The sequence below is a fragment of the Rhinolophus hipposideros genome (genome assembly GCF_964194185.1).
Source record: "Rhinolophus hipposideros genome assembly, chromosome: 8".
NCBI classification, from domain to species: Eukaryota; Metazoa; Chordata; class Mammalia; order Chiroptera; family Rhinolophidae; genus Rhinolophus; species Rhinolophus hipposideros.
In genome coordinates, this window is record NC_138054.1 from 69,522,640 (window position 1) to 69,549,966 (window position 27,327).

The following is a 27,327-nucleotide window of genomic DNA, read 5'->3' on the forward strand; positions in this document are numbered from 1 at the left end:
GGTGTCCTCCCCGCCCGTTGAGGGGGATCTCCAGAGTGTGTCCGAGATCTCTGCATAGAGACGAAGCAGACAGTCCCTGCCATGAAACATCCCCCAGTCTAGGGGAGGACACATTTAGGAAACAGATGACAGCTCTGCTGAAGTCTGCCCCCTTGGGGCTCACAGCCAGAGCATGGAGGACCCCCTCCAACTCTTAACACAGTGCCTGGCACACAGGAAACACCCACTAAGTGATACTAGCAAGGTGTGAGGCAGCAGGTAGACATACAGTATGTGGCTGGGAAATGAAGTGAACGTCACTGGGCACTGAGGCTGCTGCCTGGTTGGCAAGGATCTGCTCCTTCAGTGAACATGTACTTCGCACCTACTAGGAAGTTAAGCCCTCACTGCCTAATAGGGGGAGTCAGTTAAGGCCCAGCGATAGGGATAAATCCTAGGTGTTGTGGAGTCCAGCGGAGGGCTTTGCCTGACCTAGGCCCTGGGGAGGTGTGAGAAGGCCCCCAGGGAAAAGCAGGTCGTGAGTTCACTGCCCTTATTAACTGGTGACTGAGTTCTGGACTCAGCTCCTTACATCACACTGCTCAGGACCGAGTAAAACTTACTACTGTATAGCACCCTCTCTCTAAATCTCTTTGTACCTTTGTCATGTAACGTTGAGTGTCTGCCAGTATCTTGAAAAAACCCCGCTAGTCTCCTCAGGATGTTTCCTATCCATATTGATAGCTGTCCCCGCCCCCTTCCCACCACCCCGCACCCCCACCCCACACCCCCGGTCTTGGGGCAACAGAGAGAAGTCAGAAACTCCTTCTGTTCAGAGACCTCATGATGCCTCCCAGCGTCTTGTGAGCCCAGCATGGGTATCTCAAGTCTCGCCCCAAGAATATGTTTGGACCAAGATTGCTCGTGTACGTTCAGAAAGACTAAAAATCCCAAACGAAGTTTGTTTCCCCATTACAGACACCTTACATCCCCCCGCAGTGAGGCTCCATCTAGCCCCTTCTTCCTCCACCACCACACGCCTTCTTGACAATCAGCTGGGGCACTGCTAGGAGTTGAGATGAGTAGGTTTGCCAGGATGACGTTTGCATCAGATTTGCAGGAGTTGTGTCTTTGGAGACGGGCATCTGCCTCCATCCTGATGGCTCTTGGGCATATTGTGACACGGCAGCATGTGCTTGTGGGCACTGACAATTTGCAGATGGGGAGCTGGGCTCTTCCTGGTATCTCGGTGCCAAGGGTATGTTGTGTCCTCCACCATCTCCATCATCCAAGGATCAGAAAACACCAACTACATAGATGCTAATATCAACTAAGGAGAAGATGATGGAAAAATGCAGGAGGCAGAAGTACGGGTTATAGCTGGTGGGGAGGAAATTGTGGGGAGAGGGGACTTGTTCAATCGGTGAGGTGATGCAGGTGGGGATGATAAGGGGCTGGGAAAATGCCTAATCCTGGATAGGGTGAAGAGAAGGCGCCTTAGCCAAAGTAAACTGGATTCGACTCCTGTGAAGTGGGAGCTCAGTATAGGCCCTGGTTCGGATTGGTCACTCTCATGTTGTCTCTTTTGTGAAGCCACATGAATTACCTATCAGCATGTAGGTCAGGCTCAGTTTTCGGTATGGGTTAACAACTGCCATTGTGTAAAATTAGGAAAAGCAAATACATTTATCAGAGTTTGTGCAAATGTGGACATTGAGACATACTTTGTTTTTCAGGGATTAGGACACATCGCGAACTCATTGTTGGTGATGGGGATAGTAGTTCCTTTGAGCTAAAAGGTATGTCTGATGCCATGAATGAATGACGGTTAGGTGATGTCCTGTCACACACACCCTAGGAACTAGCTCTTCCTATGAATAACTTAACTCTACGTAAGGCATTATATTTGGAATTCTTTCAATAGGAAACCCAAGGAGGGCTTTTGGAAAGATCAGGGGGCTTGTCGGGCAAAGAATGAACCTGTTTATTGAAATTCTAGGGTTCTGAACTCCAGGCCCCATCCTCCCTTCAACTCAGAGCAGCTACTTTTATTTACTTTATACACACGGGCAGTGGGTACAAAGTACATGGCCCACAGGCGTGAGGTAGGTAACAAAAGGAATTCTAGTAGGGATTGCTTTCAACGGGAAGAGGGTTCTCTAAGGGCCAAAGAAAGCTGCTACTCGACTCCAGTTGATGTGGCCTGTGTTGCCAGATCTTATTTTTGGAGGCTAGAATCATTTTTGTGAAACCTTGCAATTTTTAAACTGTTACCAACTAATTTGAAAAACAAACTCCAAACAGTGAAAGTATGTCTGTGAACTGGGCAGTAAGGTTTAAATTTTCTTTGCAACATTCCAGCCCTGTGAGTTCAGCCAAAGCTTTAAATCCTGGAAGGGGGAACTCGTTACCTTCCAAATCAGCCCCTTATATGGAATGGACTGCTCTCTTTTCATCACACGATTGGCATTTATTAGGCACCTACTACACACCACACGCTTCCTACAATTGGGTTCCTTTGGGTAGTGGAGCAAATGGAGTGAAATAGGGCGAGCCTGGTTCTGGGTAAAACATGTTGGATCCTAAGTGTTTCCTTGATGTCAGGCTCTTAACACTATACCAGGTAAAACGAAAAGATAGAAGCCTCAGGTTTGGGGACTTAATTACTTGAAATGTGTAACTTTTATTCCAAATGCTGTCACTGACCAAAGCGTTCTTCTCCATAAACTGGCAATGTCAGATGACCTGGCTAAGTAATGACCTCAGGTGGTTCTCTTCCACCATGAGTTCCATGCTGATCATTTTCAATGCAGAAAGAATTCTGGGAAGGCAGACCTGCCAGAGCCCCAGAACTCTGGGAAGTGAGAAGCAGGATCACTGAATTACTTGTGCCCGGGCTTTGTTCCTAGCCAGGGAACAAAGTGTACTTGACTGTATAGGTGAAGTATAGATACCGAGGTTTTGACCTCCCAGATGTAAATTTCTAGCTCATGGAACAAAGGTACTGGGGGAAAAGTTCTTGGGGTAGGTTACCTATGTCCTGGATTTGGGGGTGAGGGCCCTCTCTTCAGCTATCAGAGACATCCTGCCTGAGGTAAGATTTTCACATCTTGTGAGACAAGTAGCTATTCACAGACCCCCACCCTCACAGCTTCAGCTCCAACACTGCCTCTAGTCCAGGTAGCACGGCTTGGAGATGACAGGCAAGCTGAACACTGATGAAAAACACACCCACAATTTATTGAAAAAAGACACCTTTCAGTAGCTGATTAGAAGAAATCAGCCTAGAGATACCATTACTGAGGAAAACAGTATGTAAAAGTCTTAGGAAAGAGAGACTGAAAGAACCTGAAAAGAAGACAACTTACACAGGACTGGATTACTAGGTTGGTCACGCAGCAAAATGATACACCGTACAGCAGAGCCACACATGAGAAAAGTGCTCTCAAGCCTGGGGTGGGAGCTCTCAGCTCCCATATTCTTGAACCACATCAGGTGCTTCTTGGGGGCAGAGGTGCCAGTTGGTCCAGGGCACAGGCCACACGTGGAATGAGGCCACCGCACCAGTTACACCCACTGCCCCCACGAAGCCCACGAGAGAAGCGCTTTCTGCAAAGTGTACAGATGTGGCAGGGACCATGGGACCACGGAGAGCTTAGAGAGAGTTGGTCTGTGCCAGTCATGTAAACCCCCAGACTCATCCAAGCGCCACAATTCCTTTTCAAATTCCCACTAACTGGAGAGGTAGAGGAGCAAGACATGGAAACTGGCTCCAAACCAATTTTTGGTCTTCGGTAAACAGATAAATACAGAACGCAGTTCTATAAGCCAGCCTGAAAAACACTACTGAGCATAGCAATGCGATTCCAAAGCCCCACTGAGTACCCCCCACAGGAGGGGATGGCCGGGGAGGGGGAGGTGTGTCCTGCTGTGGTCCCTGCTGTGACTCCTCCTGTCCCACTGCATTTGTATGGTTCCTCCCAGCTTTCTGGATCTGCCCTGTCATGGCCCAGAGCTCTCACTTCTTTGAGCCCAAACCTCCCAGCTTCAAGCACAAACAGGAGAAACACCAGATGCAGAGGGTTCTGTGATGAGGGCGAGTAGGCAGTCTTCCCCAGAACATGAGGTTCTTCCATGCCACCTCCTGGGATTAGGGCGGGGTGCAGAGGACGCTGGGTTACAGGAAGCAGGCGGCTGGGGGAAGGACAGGAGGTTTTCAGGGCATGGACGCGGCAGGCAGTCTCTGTCACCCGGACCGGGAGGTGTGAAGAGCAAAGCTTTAACTGATGGGGGAACAATGTCTCCTCACTTCCCGAATTCTCCGAGAGGAGCACCTCTCCTTGCTCTGGAACTTCACACTCAAACACACAACAAGCTTTAAGGGAAGAAGGTCCCAGAAATGCCCACGGAAGATCCATCCTGTCAAGTTTGGCTTCTTGGACTAGCAGCCTCATTTGTGAGTCCGTATGCTGCTGCAGATTTGGGCAAGACGGCTCTAAGAAGAAAAGGAGACAGGCCACTTAGAGGAGATGACACTGGGTATGCTTGCCCAGTTAGCCACTTAGTCTACTGAGGAAACGCTGGATGTGCGGTCAGGCAGGGCTGAGAGAATCAGCCCTCCATTCTCTATTTGTATCACAAACGATTTCACCTTTCTGAATCTGCTTCTCATTGGAACAAAAGAACATCTCAAATGAGACAGTGAAGGTATAATTTGGGAAGAGTAACGCTGTAGGTCAGCTAGATGATGAACGTCACCAGATTGGGTGGCTGCGTGTGTGTGTGACCTCACCACGTTTAGTAGGATATGTTTGGGAAAGCAGCTGCGCCCTTGTCCTTGGTCCTAGGCTGAACCCTTCACAGGCTCCCCAGGAGGGTGGACCTACAAAACCATGTTTGTACTAGGTGCTCCCATCCACCACCCAAGACTGGACCTGGGAAGCGGCCCATCTGACCAAAACTGAGCCAATTAAATTCCTCCTCCTGAGAATTTAAACAAAGACAAGAAACTGGGCAGTTAGTGTTAGGTAATGGAGCAAGATAGTTACAAGTGTGGCTACTCAAAGGCACGACAAACCAATGTTCAGGGAGAGCAGAACCAAGCGCCTTTGTGGAGTCTGCTGAGGGACAAAGTGCAAGAGAAATGAGTGCATGGGGGCCCAAGACAGCAAGATGCTGGAGGGGCTGGCGCCCAGAGTGGAGCTCCATAAACTCCCGTCGCTGGCAGTCCCACCGCCCCGAGGCCTGGCTGTTCTGTGCTTTCTTTGACTCTGTGGGATTCCTCGTAACAAGCCCCTCCCCCATTCCTGAACTGTTGTGAGGAAGTTTCAGGTCCTGGAGTTCAACTGTGACCTGACACCTGGGCACCAACTACCTGAATTTTGATTCTGTTGTACAACTTCAGTGGCAGGTACTCTGGGATGGACTGAAACGGAGCATCAAGTAGGGACAGGATTGCTGCTAGGGAAGCAGGGTAACAGGCAAAACCCCTCGTGGGAAAGAAGGCAATACAATTGTTAGCTATAAAGCATTAGCCTAGACCCCACAGACAAAAAGCTCTCGGAGGCATCCTGGGTGTGGAGAGGAATATGACTTACGGAGAGCTGCTTGATGTTTCCCAAGGCCTCTGGATCCAGCTGTGCGATGTCAACCCTCTGCAACTCACTGGCCAACAGCCGCATGCTCTGTGTGGGGGGCAGAGGGCTTCGATTGGCATGGCCCTCAGGGCAGGAACCTCCCTCCAGCAGCCCAGTGCGCCCCACACGGTCCCCTTGGTGTCCTGCACTTGGGCGGGTGAAGCAAGGCAGACAGGACCCAGGCTGTCACTGTGTCTCTAAGGAGACCGTGACATCAGTGCTTTGCACTGGCCAGGGGCTGCATCACCCCGGTGCCAGGGTATGCACATCAGCTTAGAAACGCCCTGCAGACCACACATCTGAGATGAAGCACCCTCCCTCCCAGGTGGTGAGGTCAGCAACTTGCTGTACTCAGCCTGCTTCCGAACCTCTCAGTTATACAAAGTGGAAGAGACAGCTCGTGCTCCCCCTTTCAGATGACGCACACAGCCTTTAAGTCCCACGCACTCCCTTTAAGATTTCCATTACTGCACACGCCACACGATGATGTTATCATTAATTGGGAGCCTATCTGACTACTGAACTGCTTTTCAAGGGCAGGAACATCTTCTACATCTTGGACCTGCTGTAAGACAGGTGCACAAACATTAGCTGACGAACAAATGGAACCCATGGCTGGCAAGGACCTTCCTAGTCTGGGCCTCTAACCTGGGAGAGAAAACTGGGTTCTAAGTCCTGTGTAAATGTGGAGCCCAGGATCCGTACAACCAAAAGGATTTGGGGGGAAGGAAGTGGGTGACAGACCAGGCAAAGCAATACTGACTAGGCAGCACGCTGTGGCCCGGCTTCCCTCTGAAACACTTACCTCTCCACCTCCCACTGGCACAGTCAGGAAAATCTCTTTGCTGTCGGCAAGAGGGCTGCCATTCACTGAGATATTGTAAATCCGCTCTCGGGCTGCTGGAGTACGCAGGCCTGGGGTCTTGAAGACCCTATAAAGTGGGAAAATCTCTAAAGATGGCTTGGCAGAGTCAAGCACTCCAGGCTCTATGAGCCCTTGATGAACTCCATTTGGCCTCAAGCTGCAGTTTTCAAATCACACATTTCTAAGAAGGCAAGTTCTAAATTTAGGGGGAAAAGTCTTTTTAAGCAGTAATGATTAAACACAGCTGGAGAAGGGAGGTTGTAATTATCAAACATACATCCAGCAACAGTTAATTCTTTTCTATGTAAATTTTAGGTCAAAAGTTCCATATGAATATCAGTCATCCATCCATCCATCCACAAAGCCAGAAATAAACTATGGTTAATGTATTTCCAGGAGTAGCTAAGTGCTTCAAGAAGATCAAAGGAGGATGATTTAGAGATTATATCATTGTATTAATTCCCAAACTAACTTTCTCAAGATAGTTAAAATGCTCCTACATATTTTCCCCTAAATGTCCTTTGCTGTATACTCATGTGGGGGAAAAAACACATACCCCAAAACAAATAAGAATGGGAAATAAAATAGAAGTTGAGTCCTCACTCTCTCCACCCCAGAGATAAACTCTTTCAATTCTTTATACACCCTTCCAGAGTCGGAAAGCAAATGGGTCGTCTGGGACAGCCTGTTACAACAGCCTGGAGATGCTTGTAATCCGGACGCTCCTCTCCTACCAGCACATATGGATCTAGTTCTTTTTCACTGGCTACACAGCATGTTCTGTTTAGTTGACCAGCTTATGGAAGGGATTAACTTATGCTGCAAGAACTTCTTTTGTACACTTGTCTCCAAAACAGTGGTGTCAGTTTTCACCAAAGGTATAGGAGAATGCCTATCCACTAAACCTAACTAACTACCTACCTACCTACCTCCAAAACTTTGGCTCAGAATCGGAACAACCAAAAGTCACTAGAGGCCTCCTCGTCATCAGACGGCACGTTCTCCCTCTCATCAGATAATCATTTTGTTGCTGAAAACAGATGAACCTGCACCCGAGGGAGGCCCAGATGATTACCTTCCTCAGAGGGCTTCCCCGGAGATGGAGTCAGGAGTATTTTCTTAAACACCCTTTTTTCCAGACTAATGGTAAATGTTGGGCTCCCACCAAAATCCAAGCATTGCTCTCAATACTCACCTTGAGTCAAATCTGGGTGTCACGCCTGGAGTTGGTTTCACCATAGACAACTCCATTCGGCCCACAGCTGGGGTAACAGTGTTATAATTGCTTGACCTACAGGTAAGAAATGGCCATTAGGTGCATCAGCTCAGGTCAATGACCGCAGCAGCAGAGGCAGGAAACACTCGGAGAGCACAGACCTTGTCAGCTACTGTCCTGGCCGCCTACATAAACTCGTAACCCTTCTAACAACCCTACGAGGAGCGCCTTTATTATCCCCACTTACAGATACAGAAGCTGATTGACTTTACACAACTTGCCCAAGATAACAGCCAGTTAGGAGAGGGCCAGAACTTGGAACCCAAGCAGTCTCCCTCTAGAATGTGACTTCTCAATCAAGAGCTGTAGGCCCCCCAGCTGGAGTTGCTGTCCTCTTGCTAGGCGGTCACCACTGCTCAGGGAGACCGGAAGGAGTCTACTCCTTCCCAGACACCCGCCTCCCATGACGATTTTCCTATGCGTGAGACGTAGCTAGCTCCCACTCCTGAGCAGAATTAGGTGAAGCCCATGGTGATTATTTAGCAAGACCAGGAGGGACATTTCAAGGAACTAGTGGTAAGTGACAGCCACTTTGTGACTGGCCGTGGGGTAGCTCCACATATAGACTGTTAGGCAACTAAACAAAATATGCAGCACTTCCCAGGTTTCTGGGCCAAATGCTCCCTGTTTGCATGTTTTAAAAAGGTGGGGTGGGGGAAGAGAACGTGCGCAGAACTGGAGGCGGGCTTGGGTCAGATCATTTCTAGAGGCCCTCCAGTTCACATACTCTAGGATTTGATGACTTCAAGCTCTATTAGAACACGAGTCACAAAAGCCCCTTCGCCTCCTTTCACTGCCATGAATGTGGCTCTTCAATAAAACCAACAACACACAGCTGAATTTGGAAAACCCATTACCTTTTGCTTTTGCCTTTTCCTTGTATGGACTGCGTTCTCTTCTTGGATGGAGGACACCTTTTGACCTGAAGTCACAATGAAATGACACTAAGGTTACAAAAAGCCTGGCCCACAAAGGAGAAATATAAGGGAGAGGGGGACCAGCTCTGGAAAAGAAAACTAATATTGAACATAAGAAGGTTATTTTGCAGAATTCAGTGACTTAAATAATTCAACATAATTGATCAACTAAGGACTTATACCTGGCTTGGTCTTCAAAATAGTAGAGGGTTTTGGCCAAGATTAAGGGTAAATCTCTTTTGAACTGATTGCAGCCTGGCTGGTCACTCCACCCCTCCCCACCTTTACATAAAGTGTACCAACCACAAAGGTCATCTTTGGATTGGGTATCCCAGGTGCCCAATCCAAGGAACCCTCAGCAGTCCTCACCCTTCATGAGTCCTCGGAGATAACTGACAAGAGTTTCTCCTTATCTTCTGACAATTCTCTCCTCCCTTACCTTCCAAGATCGACCCACCTTCCCTGCTTCTCTGCTGTTCCTCTGCAGTCTGCCTCACAAGCTCCTCTCTCTCTTCCCTCAGCCCCCACCCCCTCCATGCTTTCCCTGCACCTCATCGACTCCCACACTGAGACAACCACCTGAAGATCTGGGAGTTAGTGTGGCTTTCATTCTCCTCCTCCTCCTCTCTGAGCTCCAGGCTGAAATTTCTGTGTAGGCTAGATGTCCTGAAAAAGTATTAAACACTCAACGTGCCGAGAGTTGACACATGAACTGCTCCCCTTTCCCTCAGCAGCACCACTGTTCCTTCTGTCCCACATCCCACCGGATGGCAGTCGCCGAAGCTAGAAACCATGTAGTCATTGCTGGCTCCTCCTTTCCTCCACCAATCTTGCCCGTTCTCCCTTTTAAATCTTATCTCAAAACGATCTCTTTTTATAGGGTCTGTTAGAGCCTCAGTTCAAGAATTACAATAACTTCCCAACTGGTGTCCTTGTCTCGTTTTTCCCCTCTCCCATTTATCTTGAATACTATTCTGAAATACTGATCTGGTCCTGTCCCTTCTCATTCCCATTACCTACCTGATGAAACTGAAACTCCTGAGCTTGGCGCACAAGCCCATGCATTACCTGGCCCCTACTCTACCCAGATTACCCTCAGAGTTTATATCCCGGCCATCCCATACTGCATCCTGTTCCTTAGAGGGCCACGTTCATAGCTCCTCTGGGAATTTCCTCCCCCTTCTTTCCAGCTAATGAAATCTCACTCACCTTAAAGGCCGGAAGGCCTAACTGTGTCCTAAGGGGTAGGTAAGACCTAATAGCTTCCTTTTCTATGTTCTACACACTTTGTACACACTTCTGTGATCACTTTTATTAGCCATGTTAAGAGCTGTCTTCTCTACTAACCTGAACTCTGGGAAGGCAATATTGTATTTTAAGTATTTCCTCATCTGTCAGTCCACAGCCCTGAATCTGAGTACCTACTTACTCTTGCCGTTTGAGGTTTCTTATTTTTCTTTTCTTCTTCTTCCACTATCATTTCATCCACTTGTATTACCTTTCGCGCTGTAAGAAAGTTTAACAGAGTGGTATTTCTCATGAGAATAAACTTTTATGCATTCACATTTCTTACAGGAAATAAAACTTAGGCAATCTTAGGCTGTAATCAAGAAATAGACCCAATATAAAGATGGCTTTTAAAAAAATGAGGGCTTAGACAAAGGAAACTAACCAGAGTGGTTAAGAAACCCCATATGATGCCTTGTGTGGGCAGCGCAGCACTGTGACTAAGTGTGCACACTCTGGAGATGGACAGAGCTTGAGGACTGGCCCTACCACTAACTACGTCATGTGGCGTCATGGTGGTGCCTCGGTTCCCTCATCTATAAAAGGGAGGAGTCACTTAGTAGGGATATGATGAAACCTGGAATGTGTGCTCCACAAGAACAGGGTCTTTGTTATTTTTATCCTCAAACCCTAAACGTGTCCTTATAAATGTCTATGTATTTATGTGATGAATGAATGTAAGCCCCTTGGACAGTACTAGACACATTGTATTAAGTATGATTATCTGCTATACTAAACTATTATTTATGTAGATGCCAGGAGGAAACAGCAGGTGTCTCACTGCTAAATATGTACAGTTAGGAGCTAGACAGTCCTAAATGGGGATTCTAGAGAGCGAATTCTGCACTTATTTACGGGTGAGAGATCAGACTAAATGACTTTTAAGCTTTTTTCTCCCCTGACATAGTAAATAAGAATATAATTATATTTACATTAAAAAATAGCTTACAATGCAGTGAAATGCAGTGGGCAAGAGGGCAGAAAAACCATTTTCCCTGCTTGTTGACATTGGTTCTGGTGCGTTCAGTTCTCGGGTGAAATCAGAAGACTCCCACAATGTACAGCAAGTAAGCAAAATTGGTAGGACTCAAAAGAGAAACTCGTATTACCTAAACGTAGAAATACTACAAAGTGACCCAACAGATTGTAAATACGTGGCTGAAGGGAACTCTGGGAACACCCAAGTCCAATTACATCATAACTTCAGGGAGGCAGGCTTGGGATATGGCACTGGAAGAGTGAACAATCTCCCCATGCTTTCTTCACACTACAAGCCATTGCTGACGGAGGGCAAGTGGGAGGAAGAACAGGACCGTGTTTCTGGCCCTGCCCAGTGGAGCGGGTTGCCCGGGTGGGGAGCCCAGAAACCATGGATGGCCTCACAGAGTTGGACACACTGAGTTACCAAAGATGGTGACAGTGACATTAAGTCCACAAGAGAGCCCATCCTGGCCTGACTAATTACAACCAGCTTCCCCTAAAACTTTCCCGTAAGTGTTTCTCAGAGTGTGGGGAGTATATGTGAATTTTACACGGATGCGTCACTGAACCAAGTAACACTGAATTACATGTTGAGCAAGTTAGTCCTTTTACAATTCTCTCTCAGCCCTTCTGATAATCAGGGAGAGTCACCGCTTGTATGGCTATGTCTTGTAACACCTCTCAATCTTGCTAACCTCTCCAACTCCGGGGAAGCAAGCAGGTAACATGTTCGGTTTTTCCAGCACAGCGTTTGTTTTTTCTCCTTTCACTTTCGCTCACCCATCAGTCCGCAGAGTTAGGTTAGTTCAGTCCTGCATACAACTACCTGAATGAGGCGGCCAAAATCCAATTTTTCCATTTGTAAGACCGAGGCCCTTGGAGGGAACAGGCTCCATCAGTGAGGCCTCCCTGAGCAGCCAGCCAACCACCCTGGGCTGCAACTCTCTTGGTTCAACAAGGGATTTTAAAAAGTACTCACTTCTGGCAGATTTCAGGGGTGTCTGAATAGCTTCTGCTGTTAGTTTGTTTATTTCTGTCATATCCAGGTCAGCCTGTAACAAACACCAGGCATATTCCATCAACTATGAGGAACAATATTTTAAGATGAAAAACAATTCCTTTTAAAAACACATTATTTGATACATACAAAAGATTATTACGTTACTTATAACACAATATAATAAATTCCCATCAACCCACCATAAAACCCAAGACTCAAAACATTGCCAATAACTTGCTCCTAGCTATGTATTTTTCCCTTTCAATTTCCTTGTCTCTCCTCCGAAGGTGACAAGTCTCCTGACTCTGTCATTCTCCAGAGAAAACCACTATCATCCCATTTGCTTAAGAGTGTGTGTTTTCACAAATATATATGTGCTTAAACAATATTTTGTTTGGTTTTGTTTCTGACCACTATTTGTGGCTGTAGTTAATCTTTTTTCACTGCTATATAATATCCCACCATGTGGATTTGTTCAATATCCTGTCCAGACATTTGCTATTACAAACATCGGTACTTTGAACTGTCATTACATATATCTGACACACATGTACAAGTTTTCTCTTGGCTGTATACTTAGAGGTCGGGCATGACAGGGTTTTAGGGTACACAAATGTTCAGCCTTGATATTACGCCAAATTACTTTCCAAAGCAGTTGCTCTTGTTTCCATTCCATCAGCAAATACAAGTTCCTAATGACCCTTGCTGCTGTGTCAGACTTCTCATTTTTCTCTTTTTAAGTCTAGAGGGTCCATAAGATACTCCTGGGCCTTTCAACAAGGCTCCCAGTCACCATTCTAATTAAACTTCACAGTGGTGACCACCTACATGTCTGGGAATAGCCAAGAGCAGGCATAATTTGTAGGCCTTTCTTCATAGGGCACGCGTAAATGTCAGAATAATTTGTTTACAGACTACGAATGACACAGGTTTCATCTCTGGATTGGTAGGGACTACATGGAGTGCTCAGAGATGGATTCTGAGGCTGTCCGGGCTTACCAAGAAACAGTACTGGAATAGATTAGTGATGTCTGAAATGGCTGATGGAACAAAGTGGTGGCCAACTTTCTGCCATCTCTAGGAACAACTGGCATGTTATGAAGGTATCACTGGTGGCAGGCCACTGATCACCTAATGTGCAGACGAGTTAACCAGCCTAAGACTGATAGCCATGGAAAGACCTGTTTACATGGCTGGCCCATGCCTGGCACTAGAACTTGGATTTCCCAGTTCCCACTGTTCCCTGGTAAGAGTGGCTCGCTCTGCCTAAGATTTGTACAAACAATATGGTTTATGCTGAACACCTGCTTTTCTTCTGGAAGTCTGGAATTTTGGTATGTGCTAGGTAGGAGATGCCTGTGTGACCAGGTGCCAATGAAAACCCTGGGCACTGAGTCTCTAATGAGCTTTTCTAGTAGATTACAGTTCACACGTGTTACATTAAGCGTGTCTTGTGTGACTCTATTGGGAAAGGACTCTTGGAAGCTTGCGCCTGGTTTCCTCTGGACTTTGCCCCATCCACCTGTTCCCTCTGCTTATCTTCTGTCTCCTTTCACTGTAACAAATCATAGCAGAGTATGACTACAGTAGTCCCCCTTTATCCATGGTTTCAGTTACCCATGGTCAACCACAGTCCGAAATATTCAATAAAAAATCATAAGTTTTCAATTGCACACTGTTCTGAGTAGCATGATGAAATCCCACCAGATCATGCCTTTGTCCAGCAAATCCACGCTGCATATGCCACCTGCCCTTTAGTCACTCAGTAACAGTCTCAGTGATGAGATCACAGTGCTTGTGTTCAGGTAACCCTTATTTTACTTCAGAATGGCCCCAAGCACAATAGTGATGTTGGCAATTTGGATATGCCAAAGAGAAGCCGTACGGTGCTTCAAGTGAAAAGGTAAGTACAGTATATTTTGAGACCACATGCACCTAACTTTGATTATAGTTGTTATAATTGTTCCATTTTATTATTAGTTATTGTTGTTAATCTCTTAATGTGCCTAATTTACAAATTAAACTTTATCATAGGTATGTATGTAGAGGGAAAAAACAGTAGTATGTACTGGGGGTGCCAAAAAATGTATACAAGTGGACACTTTGGTCAATGTTGCTCAAGCAGTAGTTTGCCGTAACCAGAAGTGTCTGGATGCTGATGGTAACCACTTTGAGCACCTCTTGTCATTGCAGAAGTCAATCGTGAATTGTATTCATCTTCTGTTATCAGTATATATTGAGTATTACAATTTTAAATACAGTTTTCCCTTCTTAAAATGTGTATACATATTTTTGGCACCCTCTGTAGAGTTCAGTACCGTGTTTCCCCGAAAATAAGACCTAGCCAGACAATCAGCTTTAATGTGTCTTTTGGAGCAAAAAGTAAGACCCAGTCTTATTTTACTATAAGACCAGGTCTATAATAATATTATAATATAATATAATATAATATAATGTAATATAATAAATATAATATAAAATATAACATAATATAATACTGGGTCTTATATTAATTTTTGCTCCAAAAGACGCATTAGAGCTGATGGTCCGGCTAGGTCTTATTTTTGGGGAAACACGGTAGGATCTGTAGTTTCTGGGGGTCTTGCAACGTGTCCCCCGTGGATAACGGGGACTACCGTATATGCTGAACCCTGAGTGTCCTCCTAGTGAAAATTACAAATCCTGGAAGTCATCGTGGGACCCCCCCCACATACCCAACCATTGAGAGCTACATTACTAAAGTATCATTCCTCCCCTGGCTTTGAAATCATATTAACTAAGGCTAATATTCTCTTGCCGTGGTGTGGTGACACCGGCTATCATTAGAAACTCTGATTTGTAGTTCTAAAGAGGGTGATGCATTAGCTAGTAATGAGTATAAATCATCTCAGAAGTAAGTCTTTTGAAACATTAGATCTGAATGTGTATGTGGGAGGAACATATAACAAAGAAAGAGAAAGCATAGACCAAAAATGTTTTACTAGTTCTAATTTTTATTTTTCAGTTATCTCCCACCCCTCTCTTACAATATTTACCCCCAAACTCTCGAATTTTTTCCTGATTGAACAATTGGCTCCTAAGTATCTTTAACTTCTGAGGCTGGTGGAGAGCCACTAATTAGTGCTACCCTTTGTACTCAGATCACTTCAAAATCTTGAGATTCCAATGATTCTAATCAACTCAGAGAAGGATGTAGATTTTTTTGGTTCACTTTGTAAATCTGATGAAGGCTATAATAATTTTTTCCCCAGAAAGATACACAAATGGATTTACACACACACATTGCTCACGAATGATTTTAGAATGCCTCGGGTCCCTGTGAAACCCATTTATGGACCAGCTCCCAACACTGTCTAATAGAACTTTCCGCAAGGGCTTTCCAATATGGTAGCCACTAGTCACATGTGGCTTCCAAACATCTGAAATGTACCTAGTGTGTCTGAGAAACTGAATTTTTTATTTTATTAATTAATTTAAATAGCTACATGTGGCTGGTGGCTACCGTACTGGACAGTACAAATTACACTATTTTGCCTCCCATCTTAGTGTCTTCAGTCCTGGTATTGATGCTGGGAGGAAGGAAGTGAAAGGGGGTAGGGAATCCTGAGAGTCCCTAAGTAAGAGCACAATTTCTATAGCAAGACAGAATAAAGCAACAGTCTTTGTCACCTAGCAGGTTTCGGTTACCATTTTATGACCCAGGAGCTTGAAGGAGCTTGGACTTGAGGCTTTTTACTTTTCCTGAAGAGGTCAGGGCAAAGGACTATAAAAGAACCTGCCCAAAACAGAACTGCCTCCCTTCGTAGGGCTCAAAACTATCATATATGAGCTTCATCTGAAACTCAGCATTTGACAACTGTGATTTTTTGGTTGACATAAACAGATAATGTCCCCTATGGAACCTCTTCCGGAGTTAAGCATCCACTAGTTGGATTTTGTGAGCAGAACCAACTTAAAAAAACACCAACAGTTCCAAAATAGGACAAGTCACTTACTGTAGCTGCCTCTTCCAGGGCCTGCTTGTTTCCTCCCAGGGCTGTAAAAAGAACATTTTGTATAGTTACTATCAGATTTTAATGATAAATCACCTTCCCTAATGTGACTAGTTATCTTTCTAAAACTGGACCAGGTTAAGCCCTTGGTCCCACAATCAAGGACCTTTGTAATCTAGTCCAATCTTTCTCCAGGCTTGACCCCTCCCTACTCCATGTTCCACCACATGCAAGTTCCTGTTCTTCCCATATGTGCCACTGTGTCTCATGACTCAGTGGCCTGGTACTTATCAGTTCCTCTGCCCCAAATACTCCTCGGACCCCACAAATGTCTAATTCATCCTTCAAAACTAAGCCCAAACCCAAAACTCTTATTTATTTTTCTATTATAGCAGATTACTGCGAGGTGCTGAGTTACTCATTGTCACCATACCCAACAACTACTCAAAGTGGTTTAAGTGTCCACCCTATCTTGAACTGAATTCCTTGAGCACAGGGATAATATCCATAGTTTCTAGCAAAAACATGACATACAGTAGGTATGTAGTAAATGAGTGTTGAATGAAGAGGTCTGTGCAAGCTTAGATATAAAGTTAGGTTAGGTCCTCCTGCTAGAAACTCTTATATGTACTGTGTTTCCCCGAAAATAAGACCTAGCTGGACCATCAGCTCTAATGCATCTTTTGGAGCAAAAATTAATATGATACAATATAATATAATACCAAGTCTTATATTAATTTTTGCTTCAAAAGACATGTTAGAGCAGATGGTCCCACTAGGTCTCATTTTCGGGGAAATATGGTAGTGTCCTGTGTGACAGTTAAGAACTCAGGCTTTGGAACCAGAACATGCTGTATCCAGATAGACTCTGTCACTCACCAGCTCATCAGATCTTGAGAAAAGTAACCAATGTTTCTGGGCCCTGATCTTGTTATCTATAAAATAGGGATACTATTAATAGATTGTTATGAGGATAACATTAGTTAATACAGCAGCTCCTTGAATAACGTGGTTCCATTCAACATCATTTCATTATAATGTTGATGAGAGGGAAAAAAAACAATTCCGGTCCAGGCTACTGTCTGTGTGGAGTTGATACATTCTCTCCATATCTGTGTAGGTTTTCTCTGGATTCTCCAGTTTCCCCCCACATCCCAAAGTTACGCACGTGAGGTACATTGCTATGAATTGTCCCTGTCCGAGTGAGTTTAGGGCTGGGAGTGAGCGGCCCTGCGATGGAAGGACATCCTGTCCAGGTTGGTTCCTTCCTGCCTTGTGCCATAACAGACTCTAGCCACCTGTGACCGTGAACTGGAATCAGTGGGTTGGAAAATAATTCTTACTTGTTTCTATTAGTCTTTCTTCAATATATGGAGAGGTCACACTTATTTCAATGTTTAATATTAGAAGTGTTTTGGGTCTTTATTTAGAAATTTGGTGATGTTTTTCGTGACCATAAATAAATAAGCCATAGGAGCTTAACTTTTATTTATATCAGCCTATGGTAAATTGATTCTGTTATATGTTGTTTCACTTAAAGTTGCAGTTTCCAAGAACCTATTGATATTAAGTCAGGACTTACTGTACATGTAAAACACCTGGTAAATGTCTGATGTGTGTCTGGCGTAGGATGCACTATATAAATGTGCTTACTGACCACTGTACTATCTCTTTTGTAGTACTTACAAGTTTATATAATTGTGTGAATTTTTTAAATGATTCTTCTCTACTAACTTGTAAGTTCCTGAGAGCAGGGACAATGTCTGTTATTCCCCAATGCATCTTTATTTATTTATTTATTTTTAAATTAAATTTTAAATGTTTTAAGGAGGGCACAGCTCATAGTGGCCCATGCAGGGATCACACTGGCAACCTTCGTCCTACCAGCACCACGCTCTAACCATCTGAGCTAACCGGCCACTGCTCCCAATGCATCTTTAGCACCTAGCATTGGGACTGACACATGCTCAATGAATATTTATAGAAATGTGCAAAAAAAAATAGATTAATAAATAAAAAGGCAAGCCAAAAAAGATCATTAAAATACTATTTGAGTAGAGTATGCATTTCTATCCAGGAAGGAGGTTGAATACTGAGTAATTAATAATAAAAAAAAGTAAGGGTAACCCAGCAGAAAGGACAATCTCTTGCATTTCCTAGGACATTTGACAAGGGGATAGGGTACAGGTTGGGATTTTTCTCTGGCTAGGAAAACTCTTAGGTCCTTGCACTTCACAAATTGATTTGCCCTTTTTAACTTGGCAATTCCCATAAGCTTCAGAAAGCATCGGGTAACTTTCATCTGAGCTCTGGTAACAAACCAAGTCTTCATTCATTCATTCATTCATTCATTCACTTGTAAGTTGTTGGATAAAATATCCGGATAAAAAGGCTATTGCGTGAGACATGCAACTTATGTGAAAGTCCTATGTATCAGTGTGCCCAAAGGTAAGTTTTATTTAACACTTGCATGCCCATTCGTTGCAGCTCTGTTGGAAATGTAACAGCAGAGGGGGGTAGTTGCACGGAGAAGCCTCCGGCCCCGAAAGCCTAAGCTCTTTACTGCCTGGTCCTTTGGAGGAAACGTTGACGACCCGCAGGGGTAAACGACGCGTAAGCGCCAAGGAGGAACAAGAGCAGGGAAGGGAGCTGGGAACGCGGCTGCACTTTCCTGTGTTGCCAGGGGAGGCCCGGCGCGCAGGCTGTCCCGGGAACCACGGGGCTCCAGGCCGAGGCCGCAGGGAAGGCGAGCAGCTCTTACCGAAGTAGTCGAGCCAGTTCATGTCGCGCAGCGCCTTGGGGAGCCGCAGGATCTCGATGTTGTACAAGTTATCCATCTCCTTGAGGAGGTTCTGCCTGTCTGACTGAATCTGCTTGGACCGTATCTGCACTGTGAGGGCGCAAAGCAACCGCACGCGGGTCACCCGGCGGGGAATGGCCCGTGAACCCGGGTCCGCGGCCCCCTCCGCCAGCACCCCGCCGCGTCCCACGGAGCCTCCACGACACCGACGGTGCCCCTTACCTTCCCGATCGAAGTCCTTAAGAAAGGAGGCGAGCTTCCGGCTCCGTGACGAGTTGGTCTTGGCTACCCGACTGCTACCCTTCCTCGCCGGAGCCATGGCGCTTCGCTGGGGGCTGGAGGGAGCGGGGATGGGGAAGGACGGTAAGGGGGCCGCGAAGGGGCGGGACAGGACGGGCCCCCCCGGGGGTTAGGGTGGGCTGGGGAGGGCTGCCCTCCGGGGCCTGAGCTAAACGAGTTACGAGTACCGTACCTGCGGGTCTCAAAACAAGGGCTGAGGAAAACCTCCCCGCCGACGCGCGGAGGGAGCGGTTCAGTGCCTAACAGAACGTGCGACCGCCGTCACCAAATTCAAACTGCTCCGGGCTGCCGAATGAGAAGTCGCGGTCTTAGAAGGAGGGTCCACAACGTCCAATCACAAGGAAGCTCCACAATCAGCCGGCCGGCTCACACGTAGGACTACAGCACCCAGAAAGCATTGCGGTTATACGACATAGTTCCTCGACGTCGCTGCATTGGGGCATGCGCAGAGAAACTGCGGGCGCAGGCTGGCTGCTCTGGCGGGTCCTCAGACTTGGATGCCTTTAGCTTTAAGCGTTCCTGCTGGTTGAAGGCAAGGAGCCAGCAGTCTCAAGGAGAGGACACAAGATTCCGGCTCCGGAAGCCCGGGTCCGGCGAGGGGGACACTGGGCTTCGGAATCCGCCGTCGGCAACAGCGGACTGTCCTAGCCCCCAAAGAGCCTCCTCCGAGGGATAGTCGGGGAACCTTTCCCGAGGTGGGAGACGAGGGCCCTGCTCTCCAAGAGCCCCTTAAAGGTAAGACGGCGCCTCGCACCAGAAGCTCCTGTCGGAAGGGATAGACAGCCCTACCTGAGGAAACCCTAGTTTAGTTGAAACGCATTGAGAACGGAAATAATTCCCACCCTTGACCCGGTACTTCTACCCACCTGGGACCCAAATACTGTTTGTTTGTTTTCCTCTGTTGTTGGTTTTGTCTTCAACAGAAGATGACTCAGGACCGACCGCTGCTCGCCGTCCAGGAGGCCCTGAAGAGGTGCTTTCCCGTGGTGGAGGAGCAGCAGGGCCTGTGGCGGGGCTCTCTGGGGGACTGCCGGCCGCTCCTGGCCTCGCTCAGCAACTTGGCGGAGCAGCTGCAGGCGGCGCAGAACCTGCGGTTTGAGGATGTGCCGTCGCTTCGGGCCTTCCCCGGCTTACAGGAGCGGCTGAGGCGCAAGCAGCTGGAGGCTGGTGACACCCTCCTGGACAAGCTAGGGGAGAAGCTGTAAGAGGCGCCATAGCGCTCTTTCTTGGCGGAATTTTATTTTATTATCATTAAGAAAAAGAATTTATTGGGGAAGGGGAGCAGTGTGTACTTCCAGGGCCTTTTCCAAGTCAAGTTGTTGTCCTTTCGGTCTTAGTGGTGGAGGGCGCAGCTCAGCTCCAGGTCCAGTTGCCGTTGCTGGTTGTAGGGGACGCAGCCCACCATTTCTTGCAGGAGTTGAACTGGCAACCTTGTGGCTGAGAGCCCACTGGCCTATGTGGGAATCCAACCGGCAGCCTTTGGCATTAGGAGCATGGAGCTCCAGCCTCCTGAGCCACCGGGCCGGCAGAAGTTTAAACCCAGGTGTTCTGTAAGTGGCTAGGATCAGTCAGGAGAGTGTTTTCCTCCTTACTGGGAGCATGGCATTTGGAGGTGTCTCAACCTTAATCCTTTGCATCCGTTTCAGTGGGACCTCTGTCAAAAAGCCATTTTTGACATTTCCCTTGTCAGAGGCTAGGCATGGCAGTGGTAGACTTAGGAGAAGTTGCAGAAATGGAACAAAAAAGCAGTGGAGAAAGTTATTAGTTCTCTACAGTTTTCTTTGGTAAAAAACAGTGAGGCACTATAATTGACCCTTGAACAACAGGCAGGGGTGGGGAGAGTGTTAGCGGTGCCCCCCTCCTGCACAGTGGAAAATCCTGGTATAACTACAGTCTGCCTCCACAGGCCCCTGGTTGGGTATCCCTCCGTGGATACGCTGGAACAACTCAGGTTTGAACTGTAAGGGTCAAGTGAAAAATATCTCCCTGCAGAGTTCAAGCCCGTGTTATTTAAGGGTCAACTGTATGTGTAAACTTGGTGGATGCCAGAGCTAAGAGTTGTTACATACATGACCTCAGAAAACCTCAACACCTCTGTGACTTAACCTCATTTAATCCCATTTTGCAGGTGAGGAAACAGGTTCAAGCAGATTGCCTCTGGTCTCACAGCAAATAGCAAAGCTGGGATTCTAACCCTCGTGTGCCCGGCACCAAGGCCAGACTGCTTACCCGCTACTTTGTTCTGCTGTACATTAGTGTCTTTGGGCCCAGGGCCAGCTCATCGCTCAGCCCTTATGATGCCTAATGTTAGACTCTCTATCTTATAGAGATTATGGATTAGAGGACAGAGATTATGAGGACAGAGAAAAGACAGGGCCCGTGTGGCCTCTCCTTGACCAAAACAAAAGACGGTTCTAGCATATAGAGTCTGTGCCATAGACTAACAGGAAACTGTCAAAAATGGGAGCCTTCTTTATATTCAGTTGTACGAAATACATTTATTAATCACCAATGGAATGCTAAACACAGGGTTCTGAGAATACAACAATGAACCAGACTTAGTTCCTTAGTTGAGTAGAAGGGAGACATTCAGTGAACTAACTGAAAATAGTGAACTTTTATTTTAATTAATTACATAGTTGTGTGTGAGTACTGAGCTCTTATTTTAAATCTATTTTTCAGTTGCGAGTCAAACATTTTGAAAGCCACAATTCTAAACTAGGGTATGTCTTGCCTTGGGGGAAGTTGTAGCCTTAGTCTTGGTGTCTGGGCCCCTTGGGGTCACCAATGGAATAAGAAAGATACTAACTGTAAGCTAGGAACTTCCCTAAGCACTTTATATGCATTATTGCATTTAACCTTCACAGTAACCCTTTCCATTCATTCAACAAGTGTTCTATTGCCAGTCACAGTGTTCTAGGTACTTAGGATGTGCAGTAAGCAAAACAGACTTTTTATACACGATTGTCAATAAGTAACTTTCCTATGATCCACAGTCGTCTGTGAGCATCGAGAGCCTGAACTGTACTGAATTTCAAGAACTTAACTATGTTGGGCTAGGTAGCATGTGGATAGTACTTAGTTGGTTGCTTCAATTTCTTCTTGGTTATTCCTTTCATGTACGTGGTATGGGACGGTGTGAGCAGTTACTCCTTATGGCAGCTGCAGAAAGGCCCGTTGGTCTTCACTTTCTTTGGCAGCTGGGCTTATCACACAGGTTTGAGAGCCATGTCACTTCTTCAGCTTCTCCATCCTTAAGTCAGTTTTTAAGTCTTGGGCCACTGTCACCAATCTCCATAGATGAATGAGTCTCGTTTGGAGGCAGTTTTTCCCACTGAGACATTTGATACTATCTGGAGATGTTATTGATTGTTACAACTTGGGGAGGGCTGGGGGCATGGTTTGCTCCTGTCATCTAGTGGCTGGAGGCCAGGGAAGCTGCTAAACATCCTGCAGTGCAGAGGGCAGCTCTCCACCACAAAGAACCATCTGATCCAAATGTCAGTGTGCCAAGCTTGAGGAAACTTGCCTTCGGCCTTGCTCATGAGAAGCCTAATGTCGGACTCTTTCCCTCAGAGATGCCCTCCTCAAGGTGCGTGACACGGTCAGCAGCCACGTGGGACAAGTGCTTCGGATCTATGAGCAGCACGCAGACGCAATCGGCATTGATGCTGTCCTGCAGGCTTCAGTTGTGAGCCCCTCTGTGGCTGACATGTTGGAATGGTTGCAAGATATTGAGAGACATTATCGATTTTCGTATCCTTTGCACACATTTCAGATAGTGTCCAGAGCTTTTCCAGGAAGTCTTTTTAATTTCAAAATTCATAAGAGTACAAAACTGTAGAGTATGGCTTAGTTCTCTTTGGCTCCTGAACTTGGTTTCTTCCTGCATTCCTTCGTACAGTCATTCCTCAACTCATTTATTGAGTAGTTACTACCTGCCAGACATTATTCTAGGTGCTGGGAGATAGACAATAGAAAAGGAAAACATAGGGGGTGGCTGGTTAGCTCAGTTGGTTAGAGCGTGATGCTAATAACACCAGGGTCACCGGTTTGATCCCTGCATGGGCCACTAGGAGCTGTACCCTCCTTAAAAAAAAGGATTAATAAAAATAAGTAAGATAATGATTTTAAAACAAAAAGGAAAACAGAATAAGTGCTATGTAGAAAAATAAAGCAGGGGAAACGAGGGGTGAAGGTGGGGTTGTAATTTTAAATAGGGTGAGCAGGACAGGCCTCACAAAGAAAGTGACATTTGAGGAAAACCCTGATGAGCGGGAGGGAGAGAAGCATGTGCTATTTGGGAGAAAGAGTGTTCCAGTCCGAAGAAACATCACGTGCCGAGGCCCTGGTGTGTGAGTGTGCCTGATGTTCAGGAACTAGCAAAGCGGCCAGGGTGGCTACAGCAGAGTGAAAATGGGGAGCCTAACAGGAGATACGGTCAGGGAGACGGGCCTAGAGCATGTAGGCCTCAAAGGTCTTTGAAAGGATTTGGCTTTTACTGTGACTGAGACAGAAAGCTATTAGAAAGTTCTAACATAATCGAACCTATGTATATTTTTTTTGTGTTTTTTTTTTAAAGGAGGGTGCAGCTCACAGTGGCCCATGTGGGGATTGAACTGGCAACCTTGGTTTTATGAGCACCGCGCTCTAACCAACTGAGCTAACGAGCCACCCCCCACGAGTATGTTTGTAACAGAATCACCCTGGCTGTGTTCTGAGGAAAGACTTGTGGGTGGTGTGGGCCGGCTAGAAGCCGAAAGACCAGTTGGTTGGGGTCTGGCTTTTTTCTCAATTTTTGCCTGATACTCACATTTATCTGCTGGTTTAAGGTTCTACATTCATTTGAATAACTTCAAATCCAGTCTTTATTGTTATGTCTAATTTTGATTTTCAGTTTCCTGGAGATACCTCAAACTGGATTGCTCACAGAACTACAAAGTCAGATTTACAATCAAACTCCTCTGTCTAGCCCTCACATTTAACTCCCTTTTCCATTAGTTGTAGAATCAACCCTGTCTAATCACCCAGTCTGGAAACTTAAGTAACATCTTCCCCCTTTCTCTCTCTCTTTCTCTCTCTCTCTCTCTCTTTAATTTTTTTATTGCGGAACAGTGTGTGTTTCTCCAGGGCCCATCAGCTCCAAGTCGTTGTCCTTCAATCTGGTTGTGGAGGGCGCAGCTCAGCCCCAAGTCCAGTCGCTGTTTTTCAATCTTTAGTTGCAGGGGGCGCAGCCCACCATCCCATGCAGGAATTGAACCGGCAGCCGTGTTGTTGAGAGCTCGCGCTCTGAGCCATCCGCCCCCCCACCCCTTTCCCTCTCTCTTCTTTTTTAATTGCAGTATAGCAGCAGCATGAGCAGTAGGAGCTGTAACTGCAGCGAACATTACTGAGCACTTACTTTGTGCCAGGTACTGTTCGGAGCATGTTTACACAGTCACTTGTCAAGTCCTTTGGTTCTGTTTCCTGCTGCTTTTTGTACTTTCCTCTTCTAGCCCCACTGCCTCTTCCATAGTTTCTTACTCCTCACTTGGACTTTAATCGCATGCAGCCTCTTGACAGGTTTCTCTGTCTCTACTTCTTTCTCTCTAAGCCATCCCCAGTGAGTGACCTCACTCCATATATCTTCAGGAGGTTAAGTTCTGATCCTGTTGCTTGTATAGGAGATTTTGGTAGCTTGTGTTGCGGGGAGGGCAGGGCGCAGACGCCCCATGTTGGTCTGTAGTGCTCTTTGTGTTCTGGCTCAACCTGCCTTCTCAACCACCTTTCCTCCTACTCTACACATTGTTCCATACCAGCCAGACTGGAAGGTTTACTTGTCCCTGAATCCATTCCAGGCTTCCCTACTTCTGTGCCTTTGCTTGTGCTTTTCCTCCCAGCTGGAATCTTCCTGCTACCCTCTAAACTGGATGAACTCATCCTCTGATCGTCCACTGAGTTTTATCTCACGTAGTCTTCCTTTTCAGTTTCTGGTTTTTTCCTCATCGTGGTGAGATCCTAGGTTGCAGGAGCAGTGTTCCGTTCCTCTGTCCATGTAGCACAGAGCCATGTGAGTGAAGAGGTGCTCAGTAAAGTCGGGTAGCCTAGGCGAATCCTGCCACTGAAAAATAGCTGCACTTTCACTTTTATGCCCCTGTAGCTCTCTTCAGGGTATTGTTTTCCTTCAGCGTACTTCATTTTCTTTTTGAGCAGTCCTTAACTTCTAGGAAGGTACCTGAAGAGAAAGTACCTCCTGTGCTCAATCCACTGGGGAGACTTGCCGAACATCCAAGCTATGCCCAAGGCCTGGGACCGGATTTCGGAGGGTGAGCACCAAGACCTCGTACAAGGTACTGGTTCTCACTTACTCCCCCATGTCTCCTCACCGCCTTTTTTGCCGTGTCTCTCTTCTTTGGAAGCATTGCAGAGATGCCTTCCCACCACCTCTGTATCCTTTACCAGTCTGATGTGTTGTGTTCTCTGGAGAGGTGGTATGTCACAGTCTTTCTCTCTTCCTATTCCAGATGTCCTATTGAATGTTTCCTTCTTCCTGGAAGAGTAAGGAAGCTGTGTATTTATCTGGAGGCCAGAAGACTGATAGTGCTGCTCTCTGGTATTTGTAAAGAAATTTCAGTATCGTAACCTGACACGTTTGAAAAATCAGTGTGTAGAGCCTAAGGACTGACTTTCGGGAGGATTGTGCTAAATGTTTCTGATGTTGGGGCTTCTCCCTGCCAGGTCATGGCTGAGGGTACATGGGCCACCTATCACCCTTTCCTAAGGCTCAGGGGAGTGGATGGAGGTAGAGAGAATGGAGGAAGAGCAGTGCAGAGGAACACGGTGGGGCAGGAACAGCAGCCACAGAAGTGGGAGGGAAGGAAAGGATGGGGCTAGAGACTAGTGCCGCCCTTGGTGTCATCCAGCGCTCTGAGCCTAGTTGATACCAGGTCCTGGTTTTGTGTCAGTCCTCAACCCCTTAACGAAAGAGAAAGTGACTTTGATGATTTAAAGAAATAGAAGTGATGTTGATGGAAAACAGTAATTGTTTTCTAATTGCCAGAGCTCCTTATCATCAAGCCCATTTTAGTTTCCAGAGCCTACCACCAGGGGGAGCTGGTGCAGCAGGAAAGATTCTGAATGCTTTGTCTTTGAAGGTGCTCTCTCATTGCTCTTAATATCTGAGCGTAAGTAACAGGATAGTGGGTCTCCTAAAATCACAGGGGTTTTTTTGAACCAAAACTGGCAACTGATTTGCCACATTCCTCTGATCTTGGAGTAGCTGCGTGGGTGGGAGAACACTACCCCCGAGTCCGGTGATCAGGTTTGTGTTTCTGAGGCCTGGTGGCTTCATCTGTGAAATGGTCGTGGTACTTGCAGACCCACCGACTTCCTAGGCTGTTGTAAAAATCTGGGTCGTTGGGTGTAAAGGGGCTTAATAAAGAGTATAGATAATTTTCAAAATAAAAATGCCTTTTTTTTCTTATTACAAAAGTGATGTATGCTTTTTAAAAAATCATAGGAAAATTTTTTAAAAATTTAATGTACAAAAGTACAAAACAAGCTCCATCAGGGAGATTTTGATATGTATCCTTTCAGTGTCCATATTCACAAAATATATATATATGGTATCGTTTATACATAGTGTTAAATGTCTTTTCCAAAAATATATAATTTGGCCATTTTTTCATATCAGTAAATCTAGACCACCACAATTATGTACCATCATATACATTATCATATTCCATTTTATGAATGTATTTTACATTTTACCTGTTTTTTCAGATCTTCATGTTTACCTGCCTGTAAAGATAATACATTCTGATGGTAAAAAATTGAAGTATTAACAGAAAGTGAAAGTGCACATTTTCCACCTACCAGATAACTGTTTTTAACAATATGACATATATTCTTCTAGGATTTTGTTTTAAACTATCCTATTACATGCATAATAATTGTAAATAAAACTTAACTCAAAAGACGTTTGGGTGTCAGGTCTTGTGATATGTTCTGAGGACAGAGATGAAAGAGAGCTTTAGAAAGGTTTATAGTTCAACCAGAGGAAGATTTAAACCAGTGTTTCTCAAGCTTTAATGTGCATATAAATCACTGGTATCTTGTTACAATTTAGATTCTTATTCCGTGGGTCTGGAGCGGGGCCCTAGATTCTGCATTTCTGAGGTTCCAGATAATGGTTTTTTTGTTTGTTTGTTTTTGTTTTTTAAGGGGAACAGGACTTTATTGGGGTACAGTGTGTATTTCCAGGACTTTTTTCCAAGTCAAGTGGTTGTCCTTTCAGTATTAGTTGTGGAGGGTGC

The 27,327-nt window shown here is 45.9% G+C and overlaps 3 protein-coding genes across 4 annotated transcripts in view; 2 read left to right on the forward strand and 1 right to left on the reverse strand.

Moving 5' to 3' along the window:
• The window catches only part of EPHA10 (EPH receptor A10), a 46,138-nt gene extending 38,499 nt beyond the window's left edge, over positions 1-7,639 (forward strand). Inside the window, exons 18-19 of the transcript XR_013993899.1 lie at positions 1,716-1,778; positions 7,134-7,639. The gene's annotated coding sequence lies outside the window, so the exon portion shown is untranslated. The remainder of the gene's footprint in view (positions 1-1,715; positions 1,779-7,133) is intronic.
• Positions 3,200-19,327, reverse strand: CDCA8 (cell division cycle associated 8). Its single transcript, XM_081057901.1, has 11 exons — positions 19,206-19,327; positions 18,956-19,068; positions 18,695-18,823; positions 15,937-15,977; positions 11,921-11,993; positions 10,103-10,179; positions 8,614-8,678; positions 7,676-7,771; positions 6,421-6,547; positions 5,577-5,663; positions 3,200-4,474 (listed from the first exon to the last, which is right to left on the reverse strand). Exons 2-11 carry the CDS (start codon positions 19,050-19,052, stop codon positions 4,430-4,432), a joined length of 837 nt encoding a protein of 278 aa, XP_080914027.1. The 5' UTR covers positions 19,053-19,068; positions 19,206-19,327; the 3' UTR covers positions 3,200-4,429.
• Positions 19,328-19,455: 128 nt separating this feature from the next.
• AIRIM (AFG2 interacting ribosome maturation factor) lies at positions 19,456-26,984 on the forward strand. 2 transcript variants are annotated; one of them, XM_081057710.1, is made up of 5 exons: positions 19,456-19,768; positions 19,957-20,234; positions 22,610-22,789; positions 25,240-25,362; positions 25,537-26,984. In XM_081057710.1, exons 2-4 carry the CDS (start codon positions 19,960-19,962, stop codon positions 25,340-25,342), a joined length of 558 nt encoding a protein of 185 aa, XP_080913836.1. In that variant the 5' UTR covers positions 19,456-19,768; positions 19,957-19,959; the 3' UTR covers positions 25,343-25,362; positions 25,537-26,984. The 2 variants fall into 2 exon arrangements, with proteins under 2 accessions (XP_080913836.1, XP_080913835.1); XM_081057709.1 differs by having other exon boundaries at positions 19,465-19,768; positions 25,244-25,362.
• Positions 26,985-27,327: the final 343 nt, after the last annotated feature.

Coding starts and splice junctions, on each gene's coding strand:
- CDCA8 (XM_081057901.1), bottom strand. CDS start 19,052: ATGGCTCCGGCGAGGAAGGGTAGCAGTCGGGTAGCCAAGACCAACTCG. Junction 5,664..6,420: donor TGCCAGTGGGAGGTGGAGAG/GTAAGTGTTTCA, acceptor CCCCCCACACAG/AGCATGCGGCTGTTGGCCAG. Junction 4,475..5,576: donor GAAACATCAAGCAGCTCTCC/GTAAGTCATATT, acceptor TTTTCTTCTTAG/AGCCGTCTTGCCCAAATCTG.
- AIRIM (XM_081057709.1), top strand. CDS start 19,960: ATGACTCAGGACCGACCGCTGCTCGCCGTCCAGGAGGCCCTGAAGAGG. Junction 20,235..22,609: donor GACAAGCTAGGGGAGAAGCT/GTAAGAGGCGCC, acceptor TCTTTCCCTCAG/AGATGCCCTCCTCAAGGTGC. Junction 22,790..25,243: donor GAGAGACATTATCGATTTTC/GTATCCTTTGCA, acceptor ACTTCTAGGAAG/GTACCTGAAGAGAAAGTACC.